We start from the raw sequence: 18,087 nt of genomic DNA on the forward strand, positions 1-18,087 counted from the left end.
GGGGGAAATTTTAAGTAGGAAGCAAGTCCTGTGATTTCATATCGCACAGATTCATTTCAGAGGCCTCTGGGGTCATTTTATGCCAGAGCATTAGTACTCACCAGCTGGCCTCTGCTTCTGAGAATAGGGCCACGGACCGGATCTTTCATGGGGTAGAGAAGACCCCCCAGGGATTACATCATAAAACATGTCTTCCAATTAATGGGTTGTGTTCAGAGGATAATTTTTCAGCAGTGGGTGGTAATATGATTTTTAAAAAAAAATTTAATGTTTTTATTTTTTGCTGATTTTTCTCTTTCATTGTAGACTCCCAGTTAACTCCTCAAGCTGTTTGGGGGTCTGGTGTGACCTTTGAGCAGCCTATCGGGAAGTTCAGTGGGCTAGGATTGCGGGGAGGGAATTTGGGTCCCACTGGCAGAAGTGCCTTCTATCTTTGGATTCCTCCCCCTTTATAATGGACACAGCCCCCCCCCCATAACAGGCCTAGGAGCAAATATCTAGAACCTGTATTGATGGGTCTTGAAGAGCAAACTGATGACCAAATACTCATATTCCTTTTGAACGAAGATTGTAAGGAGATCTTAGAGCCGGTAGCAAAAATTTTATGTTTATGTTTATTTATTTATTTTATTTTATTTATTCGGTTTATATACCGCCCTCCCCCGGAGGGATCAGGGCGGTTCACAACAGAAATACAAACAATAAACCATGATAATTCCGTACTTATAGTACTGGTCCTTAATTTAAAAGCAGCGCTCAAATTATAACCTTTCCATGAAATACAGTAAAATGTAGATAAAAATACAGATGGCGTCCCGTAATTTAAAATTCGCCTAAAGGAGGGACAGCAGGGGCCTCGATGTTTAAAGGGGTGCACATATCAGCATATATATCACATATATTAGTCATCAACAATGGTGCATAAAGGGGTTACTGTAATTTGCTACTGTGTAATTATGCCAATAAAGGTTAATTGATTGATTGATTAATATAATGGAAAATATATTTTCTCTAAAGCAGGAGATAAGCTACCTTTGAGAAAGACTCTCCTACATCCCCCTCCCTCCCGATTTGGAACTGGATAAGCTGACTCTAAAACTCGAATAGTAGGAACCACAGCTTTCTCATTGACCCTCAGAAGTTTTTCTGCCTTCTTAGTTGGGCTCTGTACATCCACCTTTTCATTTCTCCCCTCCCCGAGAGAGAGGCACTCGAGAGAGAGAGAGAGAGAGAGAGAGAGAGAGATGAATTGGTAAAAATAGCAAGCAACTCCTATTCTCTCGTCCCTTGGGCTTGGTTCTTATAAATATATACATGGCCGCTTGGAACTGTAAATGAAGACTCGTGTGATTGAATGTTTCCTCATTAAAAAAAGTTCACTGCACAGAAGCTTTTTCAGGAAGAAGAGTTCTAGCCTAGGCTTAGAGAGCTGGCATGGTTGAAGGGTTAAACTGTCAGTTAAACTGACAGTCTAGGATCTGGGAAACCCAGACTCGCATCCTCTCTCTGCCATGGAAGCTTGCTGGATGACCTTAGGCTGGTCACATATTCTTTGGTCCAGGGGTCTGCAACCTGCGGCTCTCCAGATGTTCATGGGTTACAAATCCCATCAGCCCCTGCCAGTATGGCCAATTGGCCATGCTGGTAGGGGCTGATGGGAATTGTAGTCCATGAGTATCTGGAGAGCCATAGGTTGCAGACCCCTGGTTGGGCAAGAGTGCCCAACTGTGGCCCTCCAGAAGTTCATGGACTGTGACTCCCATCACCCCCTGCCAGCAGGGCTATGAACATGAACATCTGTGGCCCTCCAGGGGCTGATGGGAATTGTAGTCTGTGAACATCTGGAGAGCTGCAGGTTGCAGACCCCTGCTCTAGTCTAACCCATCTCAAAGAGCTGTTGTGGGGAGAAAACAGGAGAGAGGAGAATGATGTACACCGCTTTGGGTCCCCTGATGGGAAGAAAGGCATTAATATAGTAATTAATAAATATTAATAAAATAAATAATAAAGCACTCCCACATTCCTACGGCGTGACCTTGAGTTAGTCACAGTTCTTTGGAACTCTCTCAGCCCCACCTACCTCACAAGGTGTCTGTTGTGGGGAGAGGCAGGGAAAGGAGTTCGTAAGCCGCCTTGAGTCTCCTTACAGAAGAGAAAGGCAGGATATAAATCCAAGCTCCTTCTCCTCCTCCTTAATTCTCTCAGAGCTGCTAAGGGAATATTTCTCTTCTGGGCAGGAACATTAGGCGCTCCCACCTCATAGACTAAAAAGAGCACAGCTTGAACACAGCTCCAGTCCCTCTGCAGGCTATTCCAGTCATCTTCTGCACTTTCTTTGCTGCTTCTTCTACACCTACTTTTTTGGTTGCAAGTGACAGAAGAGGCAAGAAGAGATGATGCTCAGTTAGCAAAAGACTGGCTGTTGCCCCCTGTTGTAGAGGGGAGAGGTATTTATTCAACATTTGTCGACTAAATTGGGGCAGAAAAGAGGCCAATCTTTCTCCAGAGGTTTTGTGACGGACCTCATCCTAAATTTCCCCAGGAATTTCAAATCACATATCACAATCAAGGTAAATGGGAATGAACATCATATAGGTTTTTTTTCCATTGTAATATAAAACAAGGATGATGTGCATGTGGTAAAATGAGCCTATGGTGGCTTGTGTGATGACCTGGGTTCCATGTTTAAAAGCTCCGAATTCCATTTCAGGGATTGAACCAAGTCACTGCCAGCCAAGGGCCCCACCTCACCTTTTGCACTGACCCTGCTTGGCCTCATGATTTCTCCCTGATATTATAATCAGCCTTCTTATCGACACAGCCACAGTGGCCTTTCTCTGGCTGCATTTATGAGTCACTGGCCCTTTCCGCACGGGCCAAATACAGCGCCCTGGGGATGGCAAAAACACCATCCCCAGGGAGCTGTTCGCATGCGGGGGTGCAACTGCTTCACAGCAGCGCCGCCCTCGCTCCGCCCCGGCGGCGCGAAGCTGCCATTTTCCCACCTCGCTCCCCGAGCGAGGTATTTGGAAAACGGCGGCTTCCAGCGACTGCACCAGTTGCTGAAACGGCAGCAGCTGTGAAGGCGCCTATCCTCCCTCTTTGTTCGATCAACCCTACGCTTCTCTGCGACCGCTCAAGCGCATCGCCGAGGCCGGGGACCGCCCCCTGCCCTGCGACTCTGGAGCGGTTAAGTGGTATAGGGCAGGGGGGCCTGTCCCCTGGCCTCGGCGACGCGCCAGACGGTCGCAGAGAAGGTAGGTCGATCGGGCGACAGCGCTCCACGGCGCTGTCTTCCAGCTTTGGATTACCGGGACCGCTTCGTGGCGAACGGGTCCTTTTCCGGTTGGTTGAATTACCGGGGCCATGTAACGCACGACCCAACCCCCAGGGTGGCCACGCAGAAACAGCCACTGAGTTTTGATGGTCTTTTTCCAAACTTGCCGTGGAGACATTAATTGGCCAGTGTTGCTAGAACTGTAGGTATCTTTTTGCCAATAACCGGCAGTTTTTCATGGTTAAAGGTTAGTACTCCAGTGCCCAGGAGGCTATTGACAGATTCATCTTCACTCAGAGCTTCCTGCTGGACAATGTAGCTATGGTATAGTTACCAGGTCCCTGCTTTCTTTCTACTTCAGTGATCTTTCTGGGAATCTGGAAGAGAGATTGGAGATGGTCCTGTTTTTCTGTATTTAAAAAATGTATCTCTTGCCTCTCCAAGGAGCGGCTAATCAACAAGAGTTACAATAATACCATCTGTTTAAAATGTTTAAAATGATTAAAGTGATTCAAATGATTAAGAAGGTTACAGGTAATAAAGCAATACACAGCAAATTTCGGACAGGGTTGAAATGCAGCAACTGCTAAGAGATGAAAAGAATCGATGAAAACCAAAACCGATGAAAACCGAGGCAACCTTTTCCATAGGAATCAATGTAAATCCAATTAATCCATTCTAGGCACTCCAAAAAACATACCAAAAACACATTTTTTGGTGAATAAACATAGTGTTTAATGCTGAAAACAGTAGCAAACAATAACACTAGGACCAGCTTCAGAGCCAGTGGACCAATGTCGCACCAGAAAGCTGTCCAAAGAGATCTGTTTCTGACGCCTCTTTAAGATTTGTCTGAAATGGGGCAAGACATTGTCATTAAACAAGTTGCAGACATGGCCTGCAACATCTCTGTCCGGGTGATTTTTCTCCACAAACCCCTGCACCATACTGCAAATTGATGAAAACCGAGGCAAATCGATGAAAACCGAGACAAATTTTTCACTGAAAAAATTGATGAAAACCAAAACCGAGGAAAATGAAAACCGAGGCTCCTCTGTATATTCCTTTAGCGATGTTCCAGGACACTGGGCCTCAGGAAGCAGCACCCACTATTTTTTTCCCCTGCATGAGCCAAATTGTGATATCACTGCAGGTTCTCATTCGCTGGTACGGCGTATGTTGGACGTGCACCATTACAGAGCGTTAACCAGCACCAGGCCACATTTCAGTTGCCGGCAACGCTGACTTTGCCTCCTGTGAAGAGAGATAGTTGCAATCTGAATTTATCTTTGCTTGAAACCTTCCCAGTTGCCAAGGTTTCACTGTGTGGCCCGTTTTAACCTTAACCTTAATTTGCCTTGGCATTGTGGGTAATCGACACAGAGGTTTTTCCCAAGGAGCGATGAGAGGTGTGATAATTCAGTTACGGGCTAGAGAGCCACAGAGAGCTCTTGATTTGTGTATTTAGAAGACAATCTAACATCCCATTCCGGATATAAACCTTTAGCACCCAAGTGAGGCTGGTGTGTAGTTACTGGGGGTGGTGGACTCTAATCTGGAGAACCAGGATTGTTTCCCCATTCCTGCAAGGAAGCCTGCTGGTTGGCCTTGGGCTAATCACAGTTTTCTCAGAACTCTCTCAGCCCCACTGACCTCAAAAGGTGCCATTATGGACAGGGGAAGAGAAGGAGTTTGTAAGCTGCATTGAAACTCCTGATGGGTGAGAAAAGCAGGGTATCAATCTTAACTCTTCATTTTATTGCTAGGAAAGAGACATGAAGTATGAGAGGTTTTTTTTAGGAGAAAGTGGTCTGTGTTCATAGAAAAGAATCTGATCTCAGGGTTAAACCACTAAACAGTCTCTGGTTGGGACAGATCTGCCTGGGAGCCTCGCCGGTTTTTAAATAGGTAGAACTGATCTAATGGGTCCGTATAAAAAAAGGTAAAGTTTCCCCTTCAGTCGTGTCCAACCCTGGGGTACCACTGCGAGCAGTGATTTCATAAGCAAGCCTCTTTTGTGGGGTAGTTTGCCATTGCTTTCCCTGGTTATTCTTTACCCCCAAGCTATGAGCTAGGTCAGTGGTGGCGAATCTATGGCACGGGTGCCAGAGGTGGCACTCAGAACCCTTTCTGTGGGCACGCGTGCACAGAGTACATCATGTAAGGGGGCAGAAAATCAACCCCCCCCCCACACACACACACATCTAGGCTGGCCTGGGCACGATCCTTTACCTGGGAGTAAGCTCGGTTGCTGGCAATGGGGCTTGCTTCTGAGTAAACCTTCCTAGGGTAATGATTCACCAATTCGAAGTGTTGCACGGTTGCTTCACCAAGCTTCCTCCCGAGTAACGCGTGCCTCGGAGCAAACTTTTTTTTGTAAATTAAAATCTCAGTATTCAGGTTAAATTGCCATATTGGCACTGTGATAAATAAGTGGGTTTTGGGTTGCAATTTGGCCACTCGGTCTCGAAAAGGTTCGCCATCATTGAGCTAGGTACTCATTTACCGACCAAGGAATGGATGGATGGTTGAGCTGACCATGAGCCAGCTGCCAGGATATCTGACCCACAGGGGGCTCGAACTCCTGACCGTGTGAGTGGCATTGCAAGCACTTAACCACTACGCCACGCGGCTCTTCATGGATCTGCATAGGGCATCTTAAAATGGTCTTATGAATTTTTGACCTTGAGCCAAAGGCCTTTTTCAGAAACTTTTTTTAAAGCAACTGCACCTATAACACTGTGGGCAGCTGATCGGTCACTCCAGGGAAGTTTATTAAAATGCAGAAGCGAATCCCCTTGTGGGACACGAGTTGGTTGGTTTGAACTGCCCCGGAATGCTTCTTTTCGTGACTTGACTTGAAACGGGTTCTTTCTGATACTGTACACGACATGCCTTAAAGCCACGCAGGATTTCTTTGTGTTTTACATTTGTTCTTTCCTTTAGGTGCCCGTGTTCATTTGTCTGGCTGGCACTTACACTTTTCTTGCTGCATTCGTGTTCCTCGTGTTAAAAACAGCATTTGTGTGTGAGCTGTTCTCATTCGTCTCGCGTGTGTTTTCATCCCATCAGCTTGGTGATTTGCGTTTTGATGGTCTGTATGTTCTGTGGATGATGGAAGCTGATTTTTTTTAATTTTTTAATTTTTGCCTTTGCTTCACTGGCTTGAAGTCATTCATCTCATTCCTCTTGTGTAGTTAGCAGCGTTTTATTTTGGCTTGAGGCCCCTATGAAGGTGGGAATTTTCTGTTAGGGAGACTTTTCAGAAAACGCAAGGTTAGCAGACCTGAAGGGTTTCTCCTTTGCTTTGAGTTTCATGGGAATGAGCTGCAATGCAAAATGCTGGAGAGGTATAAACAAATTATAAGAAATCAGGTTCTCAGCATTTTGTGCTGTGAGTTATCCTGAGCGTGTTCATTCTCGGATTACAGGTCAAATCTTGCAGATTCCAGTGTATTTCTTCTCAGATCTTGCAAAGACATCTGTCTGTCAAAATCTGGGCATATCATGTTACGTTGCCTTCTGTTCAGTCTTGTACATTTAAGGAAAGTCACTGTTTATCTTGGCTTTTCCCTTTAATGCGATGGGAGACGGAGAATTTAAATATTATTATTATTATCTATTTGCTTTAATACACTGCTCTCTCCTGCTGAAGCAGGCTCACAGTATACTTGTACAATACAATTACTTTACATGCCTTGTAAAATAGGTAACCCCACAAATAATATACAGAAGGCACTAAAAACCTAACCAAGGGTTATTTCTGAGCCCCCTGCAAAGATGTGCAGTCATGGGGTTGACTTGGTGTTGGACTATATTGAATCTGATCTACTTTTATTGGCATCCTAATCAAATTCATATCCACAAAAGACACAGATAACGATTTATGTTTGCTTGATACACGGGTGCCAGTCACTGTTGAGTGGCTGGGACCCCAAATATGTCTGCCAGCTCTTGTTCATGTTGCCTTCATCCTGTGCACTTGTCATTATTTATTTATTTATTTATTTATTATTTAGATTTTTATACCGCCCCATCCCCAAGGGGCTCCGGGCGGTGTACAACATAAATATATTTACTAAAATCTTTAAAAACAGCAGTATGAATAATAAGAGGCGTCCAACAAAACCCCATTTTTAAATCCTCCCCAAGAGGGAGGGACGGCGAGTCCCATTAGGTGGAAAAAGGCCCAGATGTAAAGAGCCAAAAGGGGGGGGGGCACCTTCAGCGGCTGGTCTCTCCAAAGGCCCGGCGGAACAACTCACCAAGATCCCGCAGGGCCCGGACAGCTGGAGGAAGAGTGTTCCACCAGGCCGGGGCCAGGGCCGCGTGGAGGCCAGCCGCATCATTGAGGGGCCAGGGACCACCAGTAAATTGGCCTCAACTGAACGAATTCTTCACAGGTTGAGCTGTATTTATTTTGGTTAACTCAGAGAGGTTCGTATAGTTGTGTGCGGTGCAGAATCACAACCAAAATATAGATGGGGCAGAACTTATAACTTTATTTATATTACACTGATATCCCGCTTTCCTTCCATTCTGGACTTCAAGGTAGCATGCGTAGCATTTTCCAGAGGATTGCCAGTCAAAATACTGACCACAGCCCCTTAGTCATGTGCCCTCTGACTATATGCTAGGTAGTTATGGAAATCTTATACTCCAGATGTTAGCAGACATTGTTTCATGTTATGGTTAAAATTTCAGCTGCCAGCATGGCCAATTGGCCATGCTGGCAGGGGCTGATGGGAATTGTAGTCTGTAACATCTGGAGTGCCAAAGGTTCACCACCACGGTGCTAGGCGCATCTTTTCCAATCTTGTTCTAAAAACAGACCGTTTTAAGTTGCATTGATTTCAAAAGTCGATCAGCACCAGAATTCCAGATGGGGAAGAGAAGGATTTTGTATAGAATACAGTTTCCCTTCTCCTTGAAAGAGTTTTAAGAGGTAGGAGAGGTTTTTGAAAGGAGGAAAGGGATAGTGGATATCTCTGAATTGCAGCCATTCCATTGACTAACTTCTATTCCCTTTTCCACCAAAAGATCTAAGTAGAATTTTAAATTCATCCAGCACTTCTTCCTGGACCTTATTTGTAGTGGAATGCTCCTTGGGGGTCCCAGTGCCTGCCTTGTTCTGCCCCCCTGCTCCGTTTGAATGGGGGGGGGGAGGAAATGCCCTTACCACTTTGTAGGTGATCGAGGCCAGGGAGAGGCCCACAAAGTTACGTTTCATTTTTTCCCCCCACCCACCCCCACCTTAGAGATCGTACTTTCCTTTTTGTTGCGCCCGCCATTTGGAAGGATGGAAGGAAAGCGGGATATCAATGTAATATAAATAAAGTTATAAGTTCTGCCCCGTCTATATTTTGGTTGTGATTCTGCACCGCACACAACTATACGAACCTCTCTGAGTTAACCAAAATAAATACAGCTCAACCTGTGAAGAATTTGTTCTTGATGGGCAGAGACCAGGTCTACCAATTGCTTCTTAATAGGAAGCAGACCCTCCAGATGACTGAGATTTTCAAATGATGTTGTTGAAGCAACAAGGATTTTTCATTTAAAACAAAAAAAGGACAAAAACAAAACATTTTTATACACAACAGAAACAGGTTTATTAACAGAAAGTTCATTCATTTATTAATAAAAAAGATATATACCCTGTTTCCCCGAATATAAGACATCCCCAGAAAATAAGACGTAGTAGAGGTTTTGCTGAAGTGTGAAATATAAGGCATCCCCTGAAAGTAAGACGTAGCAAAGTTTTTGCTTGGAAGCATGCCCGACGAACAGAACACAGAAAAATAAGACATCCCCTGATAATAAGACATAGCGCATCTTTGGGAGCAAAAATTAATATAAGACACTGTCTTATTTTCGAGGAAACACGGTATTTACATGTATTTACTCATAAACATCTTTGAAAGAACAGCAAGGAGAGTTCTCTGCAGAGTTTGAAAAGCCTGCTGCTGTTCCATCTGCCATTTTTTCAACAGAAAGGAAGGTCTCCATTTGAAAAAGGCAAGTTTTGCCAATAATAGTTCAGGGAAATATAAATGTTCTTTTATCAAACTACCATGTTTAATAGTGCACAGAATGATGGTTTTGACGAAGGCTGTGCTTAAAAATGAATCTTTAATCCTCTAGGACATTTGGGACTATTTTCACCTGTGGAAGCACGCCACCCTCCCTTCCACCACACCATGACTGACCACACTGAGATCTTTTGATGGAAGAGGGTATAGTCAAAATCCATTCCATAGTTACCATTTGGAATGAATGGAAACGTACCAGAATTCTGCCCAACATTTGTTCAAGTGAATTGCTATCCATCTTGCTATTACATACGCAGCTGGTCCGTTCGTTTAGTGGCAAGTTAGTGATGTCACTGTCTGCTATTTTAAAATTCTGCCCATAAATAGCATGCAGAAATTTGTGAGCCCCTATGCAACTCTTTCTGCTTTGTCTGCAAACACTAAAAGCTTGGGAGGAATAATGAATAGAGCTGCTCAGGTCCTTCTGGCCACTGGCCATCTTGGCTTCTGGGAGTTTTGCCTCTTGTTGGCAAAGACTATCTAGTTCCCATCCAAAACTGAGTTGGGCTTAGTTACCATTTTGGTTTGTCCTTCACTGGTCTTGATGAAGAACGTACCGCTGAGTCACAACTGACTCACGACAACCCCTTCCACTGGGCATTCCAAGCACAGGATAATCAGAGGTGGTTTGCCGTTGCCTCCCTCTGCATAGTAACTTCAGCCTCCCATTGTGGCCTCCCACCCAAGTTCTGATCTGGACCAGTGTTTGGCAGAGGCGTAGCTGGGCCAGAGTGCGCCCAGTGCGCACTCTGTGTTTTGCGCCCCCCCCATAGCGCCCGGGCCCCCCTTACCTTAGTGCAGGCTGGAGAAGTGGCCTGTTCCCTTCAGGCTGAAAACGGCCTGGTGGGAACTACACTTTCCATGAGACCCTGGGGCTTGCAAGATCTCCTGGGAAGTGTAGTTCCCACCAGGCCATTTTCAGCCTGAAGGGAACAGGCCGCTTCTCCAGCCTGCACTGTTTCACAAAGGTAAGTGTGTGTGGGGGGTGCCACAGGGAGGGGGGAGATTTTTCCGCCCGCACGCCCCAGGTGCACGCCTGGAGCAATGTGCACACCCCCCCCCCCGGCCCCCTGGTATCTCCACCTCTAGTGTTGTGGCCCCTGAAATAACAATGATGAATCCACTAACTAAAAGTAGAATTAAGAGAGTGTTTTTCCCTTGCAAAACAATCGTCTATAAGACTTTAAAGATATCTTCTTAACTCGAGACCTTACTAAATGCTTGCACTCCTTCCCTGTTTTTTTAAAAGGAGAAGCATGATTTATCTTGTTACTGTTGACTGAACAAAATTTATGTACTGCAGTAGAAATAGACGATTAGATAGGCTTCACCAGCTGAGGCTTTTTTACTGCCTCAGTGATGAAATTACTAATTATGCATAGTCGTATATTTGCTTCAGAGATATTTGATAAGTCATCTTGCAAGTTAGTAGATATTTTGGGATTCTGAATAAATAAGATGCCAGAATCTAACTCTTTATTAATCCAGTAGCGGTATGACCCAAGAGTGAATTATAACCTGCTTAGTCATGTAGCGAATGAAAAACCTTGCTAACTTGTCTAGTATATTTAGTCACGTTCAGTAATCACAAGTGGGGAATTAAAACACTGTATTTTAATGCAGTTATGGGGTTTTTAGAAAGGGAATACAGCCCATGTACACGATTCCATTGGCGGATATGACTGCAGCATTGATATGTCCCCATTTTTGGCATGTCCCTATTTTATATCCTCATTTTTGGCATGTCCTGACCCTGTCATTTTATTGATGACCCAGTTCCAGAAAAGTATAAAGCTAAAGTGGAGAGTAACTTTTCTAAGAGCTTAGAAGTGTTGAGTTAGAGTTGAGAAGTGCAGTAACAGATTACTGAGGCTTATGAGCCCTGTGCAGTGATTTCGACATTTCTCATAAACTGTGTATGAACAGAACAGAAATTCTGGAGTCTTAAGAGCTAGCTGCTGCAGCTGCTTTTAATATTGGTTCATGCATTCAGAATGCTTGAATTCACATCCCAGGTATAGTCTAGGCCAGTGGTTCTCAACCTTCCTAATGCCGTGACCCTTTAATACAGTTCCTCATGTGGTGGTGACCCCCAACCATAAAATTATTTGTGTCTCGGTTCCTAAGACCATCGGAAATATGTGTTTTCCGATGGTCTTAGGTGACCCCCGTGAAAGGGTTGTTCGAACCCCAGGTTGAGCACCGCTGGGCTTAGCAGCCATCTTCTAATTAAATCTGGAAAGTGCAAGTTTTTAAATACATCTTAGATCCCGTGAATTATTCTGAAAGATAATTAGTTGTTTTGTTTAATTTCACAGTAGCCTTTAAAAAAAGTTTTTCCCTTAAAATGGATGTACCCGAAGAAACTAAATAATTGAGGCCCTTCTAATTTTAGCCGATGTTTTAGTTAAGTGTGTCTGCAGTATACTGATTTACCTTCCATCTCAGAAAGGTTGGCTTTCCTGTTGCTTGGCAGGTCAGTATGTTTGACTGGGGATGGCTGATATTTCCTCTCTGCTCATTATTAGTTGTATGTGCTACTTTATTAACAGGCTCATAAGAGCACAAGGCCTCTTAGTTAAGCAATAGATTGGTAGCTGAATGTCAGCCTGGTTGGTGTGCAGTGTGCCATTTTGAGTCCTGCTATGAACTTGCCAACTGTGTGCATGTAAAAAGGTTGAGAGCCCGTGTAGGCGAGTTGGGTGCCATCCTGTTACCAGACGAGGAGAGCAGTATTGTTCACCAGGTGCACGCCATCAGCGCTGTAGAAGATTCCATCTTCATGGAGTCATCCCTCGATCCGCAGTTCCTTGAAGACAGGTAACACAAGCCTGACTAATTTCCCTGCCCCCGAAGAAAACATGTACTTTGCTCTTAAGATTTTAGGACTAACACGCAGTAGAAGCACACTCACTTGTGCTGTTTCAAGATCGGAGCCTGCTAGGACAAAGATCTAGAGCAGGGGTGGCCAATCTATTGGCCAATTGGCCAATTGGCCATGCTGGCAGGGGCTGATGGGAATTGTACTCCATGAACATCTGGAGCGTCATAGGTTGGTCACCCCTGATCTAGAGGCTGCTGGCTGCTGGTTTTGCACTTTGCGTTGTTGATGGAATGGCGGCTCATAATATTGCATGGGAAGACCAGAAATTTGCAGCCCTTCAGATGTTTTGTTGCCCAAGCGTCTGGAAAAGAATTTAATCTAGCTTGGTGTGTTGTGGCAAAATAACAATGGCGTAGTCTCAGTTGTTGTTGCTGTTTTGTGGTGAAGTAATGATGGCACAGTCTTCAGGGGGTTTTGTTGTTGTTTTTGTATGAAGAAGCATAGTAGTTTAACCTACATCACGTTTCGAAGTGTATCTGACACGGTGTTGTGTACACAGGATTCGGTCAAAGTTCTCCTGTTATTTCTAATCTGGAATGTTTGAAAATTCATTGTACTTATACCTATTCTGTAGGATTTTCCTAATTGGTCCTGTAACACTCAAGTTTGAGAAATGTTAAAGCCTCAGCAGTTATCTTTGCTTGAAAAATATGTATCTGCCTTGTTATAATAAGCCACCATTATTACGGTGAGGACTAGCTGAGCATGCTCACAAACGATTGCAGGGGGACGGGTGGAGTCATTAATTGGTTGCCTTGCCTTTTATCTTCTTGTGGCTTTTCCTCATTCACCATATCCATGCTTCTCTGGCTGCACTTTGTTTTCTTCCGTTAACGTCATTGTCCATGGTCCTAACATGCAGCCCCCATCACGACTTCATAGCACAGCGATGTGAATGATCTGTTAGATGTTATGGGTGGGGTCACCTCTGCCACGGTACAGAAGTGTCATGGTGCAGATGCCCCTGCATCTGGTTCCAACTGTCTTTTCATCCAGGCACCAGTTTTGTTCTTTCCTGCCCCGCAGTTGCGCAGTCAGCGTACAGAAGTTTAGATAATTCTGGACGGGGAACGTTAAGAGGACAATTTTGTAGTTGTCCATGATGAGGCACGCTGCCCCTCACGATAGGGCAGAGCCACTGTGAAGACAGTTACATGAAAGATGCCAAAAGCCATGGAGCAGCAGTGGCATGGTGATTAAAAGCAGGTGCACTCTGATCTGGAGGAACCGGGTTTGATTCCCCGCTCTGCCGCCTGAGCTGTGGAGGCTTATCTGGGGAATTCAGATTAGCCTGTACACTCCCACACACGCCAGCTGGGTGACCTTGGGCTAGTCACAGTTCTTCTGAGCTCTCTCAGCCCCACCTACCTCACAGGGTGTTTGTTGTGAGGGGGGAAGGTTAAGAAGTTTGTAAGCCCCTTTGAGTCTCCTTGCATGAGGGAAAGGGGGGATATCAATCCAACTCTTCTTCTTTAACCCACTGTTTGGGTATTTTGCATGGCTGGTGTTAACATGGTTTTGGCAAACTGCAGGCCTTTGAAATACTAAACTGTGATTTAATCTCTTGCCTCCATGGCAAAAGAGCATTTCTGAGGTGGGTGGTAGAGAATCAGTGGATGGGGGGAGGGGTAGACTGTATCTAGGACCAACCCTGATTGTGTTTGATTATAACAAGGAAGACGATTGTGGGTCATTGTTGCTCTAGCTCTTAGAAAAATATCACTCACTTGTCTGTTCATTACTTCAAAGCAGCCTGTTTGCATGGAAATTGGTTAACACTTGAAATGGCCGAAGCCCTGAGAGCTCAAGCATTTGCAAACATGTTCTTTCTAGAGATTCAACATGCCAGCCTCAATTCTGATGGCAGCAAAAGCCCAAAAGCAATATGGAACCTGATGGTCCAGGAAAGAATTTTGTGTTCCGTTACAGTTCCAGCCAAATTATTTCTGCATTCTCCCTCAAGCATAACCAACCCACAGAGTCTGTTTTTTTCCAGACTTTATCATCTGACTTATTGACAGAAATTTAGTGTGCCGTCACTTACTAAATCAGCCCTGCAAAGAAATACACAAATATTACTTAGTGCCCTGCTCAAACTTACTACTGTAAGTAACGTATGACGTCTCAAGCCTGAAACTCTCTTCTGGCCTCCCATGCCTTTTTGTCTAGTAGTCATCCTTATGCAGCAGTGGCGTAGGAGGTTAAGAACTCGTGTATCTAATCTGGAGGAACTGGGTTTGATTCCCTGCTCTGCCGCCTGAGCTGTGGAGGCTTATCTGGGGAATTCAGATTAGCCTGTACACTCCCACACACACCAGCTGGCTGACCTTGGGCTAGTCACAGCTTCTCGGAGCTCTCTCAGCCCCGCCCACCTCGCAGGGTGTTTGTTGTGAGGGGGGAAGGGCAAGGAGATTGTCAGCCCCTTTGAGTCTCCTGCAGGAGAGAAAGGGGGGATATGAATCCAAACTCTTCTTCTTCTTCTTATTCACCATTGGCCAAGCAGCTATCTGCAGATCTGTATTTAATTCACAGTTGAAATCGCACAAGGCCTTTTTGCGCAGAGGCTATTTACAACATTTTCAGGCTAGAAATAAAATGTTTCCTCCGTGGAGCTCTGGGCTGTCCCCCCCTGCCCCCGGTTTTGGAAACGTTTCCAAAAGACCCTTTCTCCATTATATTTGAAGACGCTTTCATAGTGTTACTTTTCGCCGAAATGTTTCCAAGCTGGCTTCCCTCAGAGTGCGATCATATTGCAATGTTTTATTTTTCCCGCCCAAACCACAAACTGTTTTCAACGGTCTGTTTTGCAGTCGCCAAACCTCAATTTTGTTGCTTGCTCTGACATTTTTTTTGATTCCTCACCTCACAGCTTCACCCACTCTCTTAAAAGTTATTATTTATCATTTTTACGCCTCCCCTCCCTTGTTTAGTATCAACAAATCAGCAGTACTATGAAAGCATGGCTAGTGCATGCATGGGAAAAAAAACGTGGCAACCAGGAAACAACTTCTAGAGAAGGGGAGTGCAGACAAACAAGTTTACGTCACAAATGTTGAGATCAAAACATCTTCCAAGTAGTGTAAGCGTCATGTGAGGAAAAGGCCCAAGTCATGCAAGAGTGGCTTGAGACGTTTGCATCAGCATATTCAGATTTGACTCCATAGTCCAGTGATGGCGAACCTTTTCGAGACCGAGTGCCCAAACTGCAACCCAAAACCCACTTATTTATCACAAAGTGCCAACATGGCAATTTAACCCAAATACTGAGGTTTTAGTTTAGAAAAAACAGTTGGCTCCAAGGCGCGCATTACTCGGGAGTAAGCTTGGTGGTAGTCAGTGGCTTTGCTTTGAAGCAACTATGCTACTCTTCCAACGGGTGAATCACGACCCTAGGAGGGTTTAGAAGCAAGCCCTGTTGCCAGCAACCGAGCTTACTCCCAGGTAAAGGATTGTGCTTTAGTTCTTCCCATGAAAATCAGTGGGGTTTAACAGCACTTAACAGGGTTACCTATCGCCCCCCCCCCATGACGAACTCTGTGCACGCGTGCCCACAGAGAGGGCTCTGAGTGCCACCTCTGGCACCTGTGCCATAGGTTCGCCACCACTGCCATAGTCCAAGGCTGGTCATGAAGAACAAAAAACTTGAAGAGAAAGTTTCTTGAAATGCCGCTCAGTTGACAGGGCAACGGAGTCCAACCCTAAGTCTTGAAGAGAAGTACAGATCTCCCTGCTGTGTTTATATAACTGGCTTAAAACTGACAAGTGTGATATTTTTCCAAAAGCAAATTTACATATAGTGATATGGGGGTTGTGTTCTGATGTTGCCATAACGAAACAAATCTTTGTTTTTAATCCTTTTCGAATTGCAGGCACGTGACGCAAGCAGACCTCAAGAGCTCTACCTTTTGGCTTCGTGCAAGTTTCGGTGCTACAGTTTTCGCTGTTTTGGGCTTCGCCATGTACAAAGCACTACTAAAGCAGCGATGATCTGGAAGGAAGCACGTTGTGCGGGGGGGGGAGTGGAATACCTTAAAGTGGGGCGGTGGGAGAGAGAAACTTTTATGTACATTCTAAATCTGCTAGAAATATTTATATATGCGAGTTACTTTATTCTTTGTAATTCATGGATAAGATGGTTTTAAATGATGGTTCTAACTTGCAGTATTGCATAGGTCACAGAAAGGGAGGGGTTTTTTTTTTGCATTACAGTGGCTAACAGAACAAAACAAACAGCTAAATTTGGAAGGCCAAAAGGGAATTACTGTAAATATCATTTGTATATAACAAGGCAGTGAGATGGTTATGAGATATGCCATTCTTTGACATTTCGAATGGAGCAAGAGTTTATTTTCACCAAAGTTTACGTCCAGGATCACCAGGTGGTTATTTATTTCACAGGCATCCAAAGTCCTCGTGGCTCCTTTTTCTCTTTTAGTTGCAAACTTACCCACGATCGGATTTCAGTGAAGTGTTTTACTGTGGCAGGCTTGACTTAGATTGATGCTTCTGTGTCCTGCGTTGTACAGCTGAATGTGCCATAAGGCAAAGAAAACAGGGTGGGCGGAAGGGACGGGGCATCCCCTTGGATTTAACAGAAACAAATCTTGTCAAGCAGCTTGCCGGCATCTGTTGCCGGGAGCCATCTGTGATCGTTTTCCCCTCTTTTGTGTTTTCGGAGCCCTTTCAGATCCCGTGGGCCGTGGATTTGTATATTACAACTGTTTATAATTCACAAAAGCGTGTTTTCATCCCCGCACTTCTACAAAGTTGTTCTCCTGAAAGCTGTGTGAAACCGAAACCATACGCAGCGCTTTACTCTTCTGGTGGTAGATTAGTTGCATGGTTTTGCACCCCATCATATACCCCGCTGGGATTATCTGTAGATGGCATTTAAAAAAAAAAGAGGAAGAGGAGGATCAAGGAACGGTTACAAATGGATTTCCCTCCTGTCAACCTTATTTTTTTCTCCATCACTGGCCTTTTCAGGTATTTCAATAAAATAATTGTAACGTGCTCTGTTCTGAATCCTTCTTCTTGAGCTATGAAGCAGTATATTGTCCATCATGCTCAGTCGCTATTTTTTAATATGTGCAGGATGTTGTTTCGAAGTTAGGAAGGACTTGTGTACAAAAAGGCTGTCATTCTTAAATCTATGCCATCCCTGTAATGCTCAACAAGACCCGTGGATAGGGGTCACTTATCATTTGAACAAAAAAAATCTGAGACCATAATTGTCTTTCCTTGGGGTAAAATCTCTACTTAGTCTTGAGGGTGCGCTGGGTTCCATTTGGGCTAAAACAATAAACGCAAGCATAAGTGAAGGGCAATCCTGAAGCAGTCAAAATAACAATAGGTGCTAAACGGTGGCTGTGTAACGATCACAGTGTATCCAATTATAAACACATTTTTAAAACATGTAAACATACAGCTGTACAACATACAAGTGAAGCAAAGCGGCCAAGCTGGCAATGAGAATAAGCCCTTCCCAATGTCCAAACAGACAGTCTCAAAATCAGGAGGGTGCAACAGTCCAAAGTGCTTGGTGGTAGGAAAATCCAATTCAGAACAAGTTCCCAGGTATGTACTTGTTTTCATGGAATATCTATCCATTTCTTTAGTATATATGTTTCACTATGCCCTTCTTCTTTCTGGAACAATTGCATGCATTTAGTAATGAATTTGTTTGGACATTGGGAAGGACTTATGCTTGTTGCTGACTTTGCCACTTTCTGTTTCATTTGTATGTTTACACCTGTATGTTTGCATGCTTTGCATTTGGGCTAGCCACCCTTTCCCAGTCTATAGTTGACCTCACAAGACTGGTATGTAAGCAA

The 18,087-nt window shown here is 44.5% G+C and overlaps 1 protein-coding gene across 4 annotated transcripts in view; it reads left to right on the plus strand.

Moving 5' to 3' along the window:
- Positions 1 to 17,266, plus strand: part of RHOT1 (ras homolog family member T1) — a 79,475-nt gene extending 62,209 nt beyond the window's left edge. For 3 of the 4 annotated variants that reach the window (XM_048488211.1, XM_048488212.1, XM_048488209.1), the window contains one exon: positions 16,123 to 17,266. In XM_048488211.1, coding sequence (XP_048344168.1) covers positions 16,123 to 16,240 — 118 coding nt within the window. In that variant the 3' untranslated portion in view covers positions 16,241 to 17,266. Of the gene's footprint in view, positions 1 to 12,045; positions 12,190 to 16,122 lie in introns of all 4 variants that reach the window. The other variant, XM_048488210.1, reaches the window with a different exon arrangement.
- The last annotated feature ends 821 nt before the right edge of the window (positions 17,267 to 18,087 follow it).

This window comes from Sphaerodactylus townsendi, linkage group LG03 (genome assembly GCF_021028975.2).
Source record: "Sphaerodactylus townsendi isolate TG3544 linkage group LG03, MPM_Stown_v2.3, whole genome shotgun sequence".
In the NCBI taxonomy this organism is placed as follows: Eukaryota; Metazoa; Chordata; class Lepidosauria; order Squamata; family Sphaerodactylidae; genus Sphaerodactylus; species Sphaerodactylus townsendi.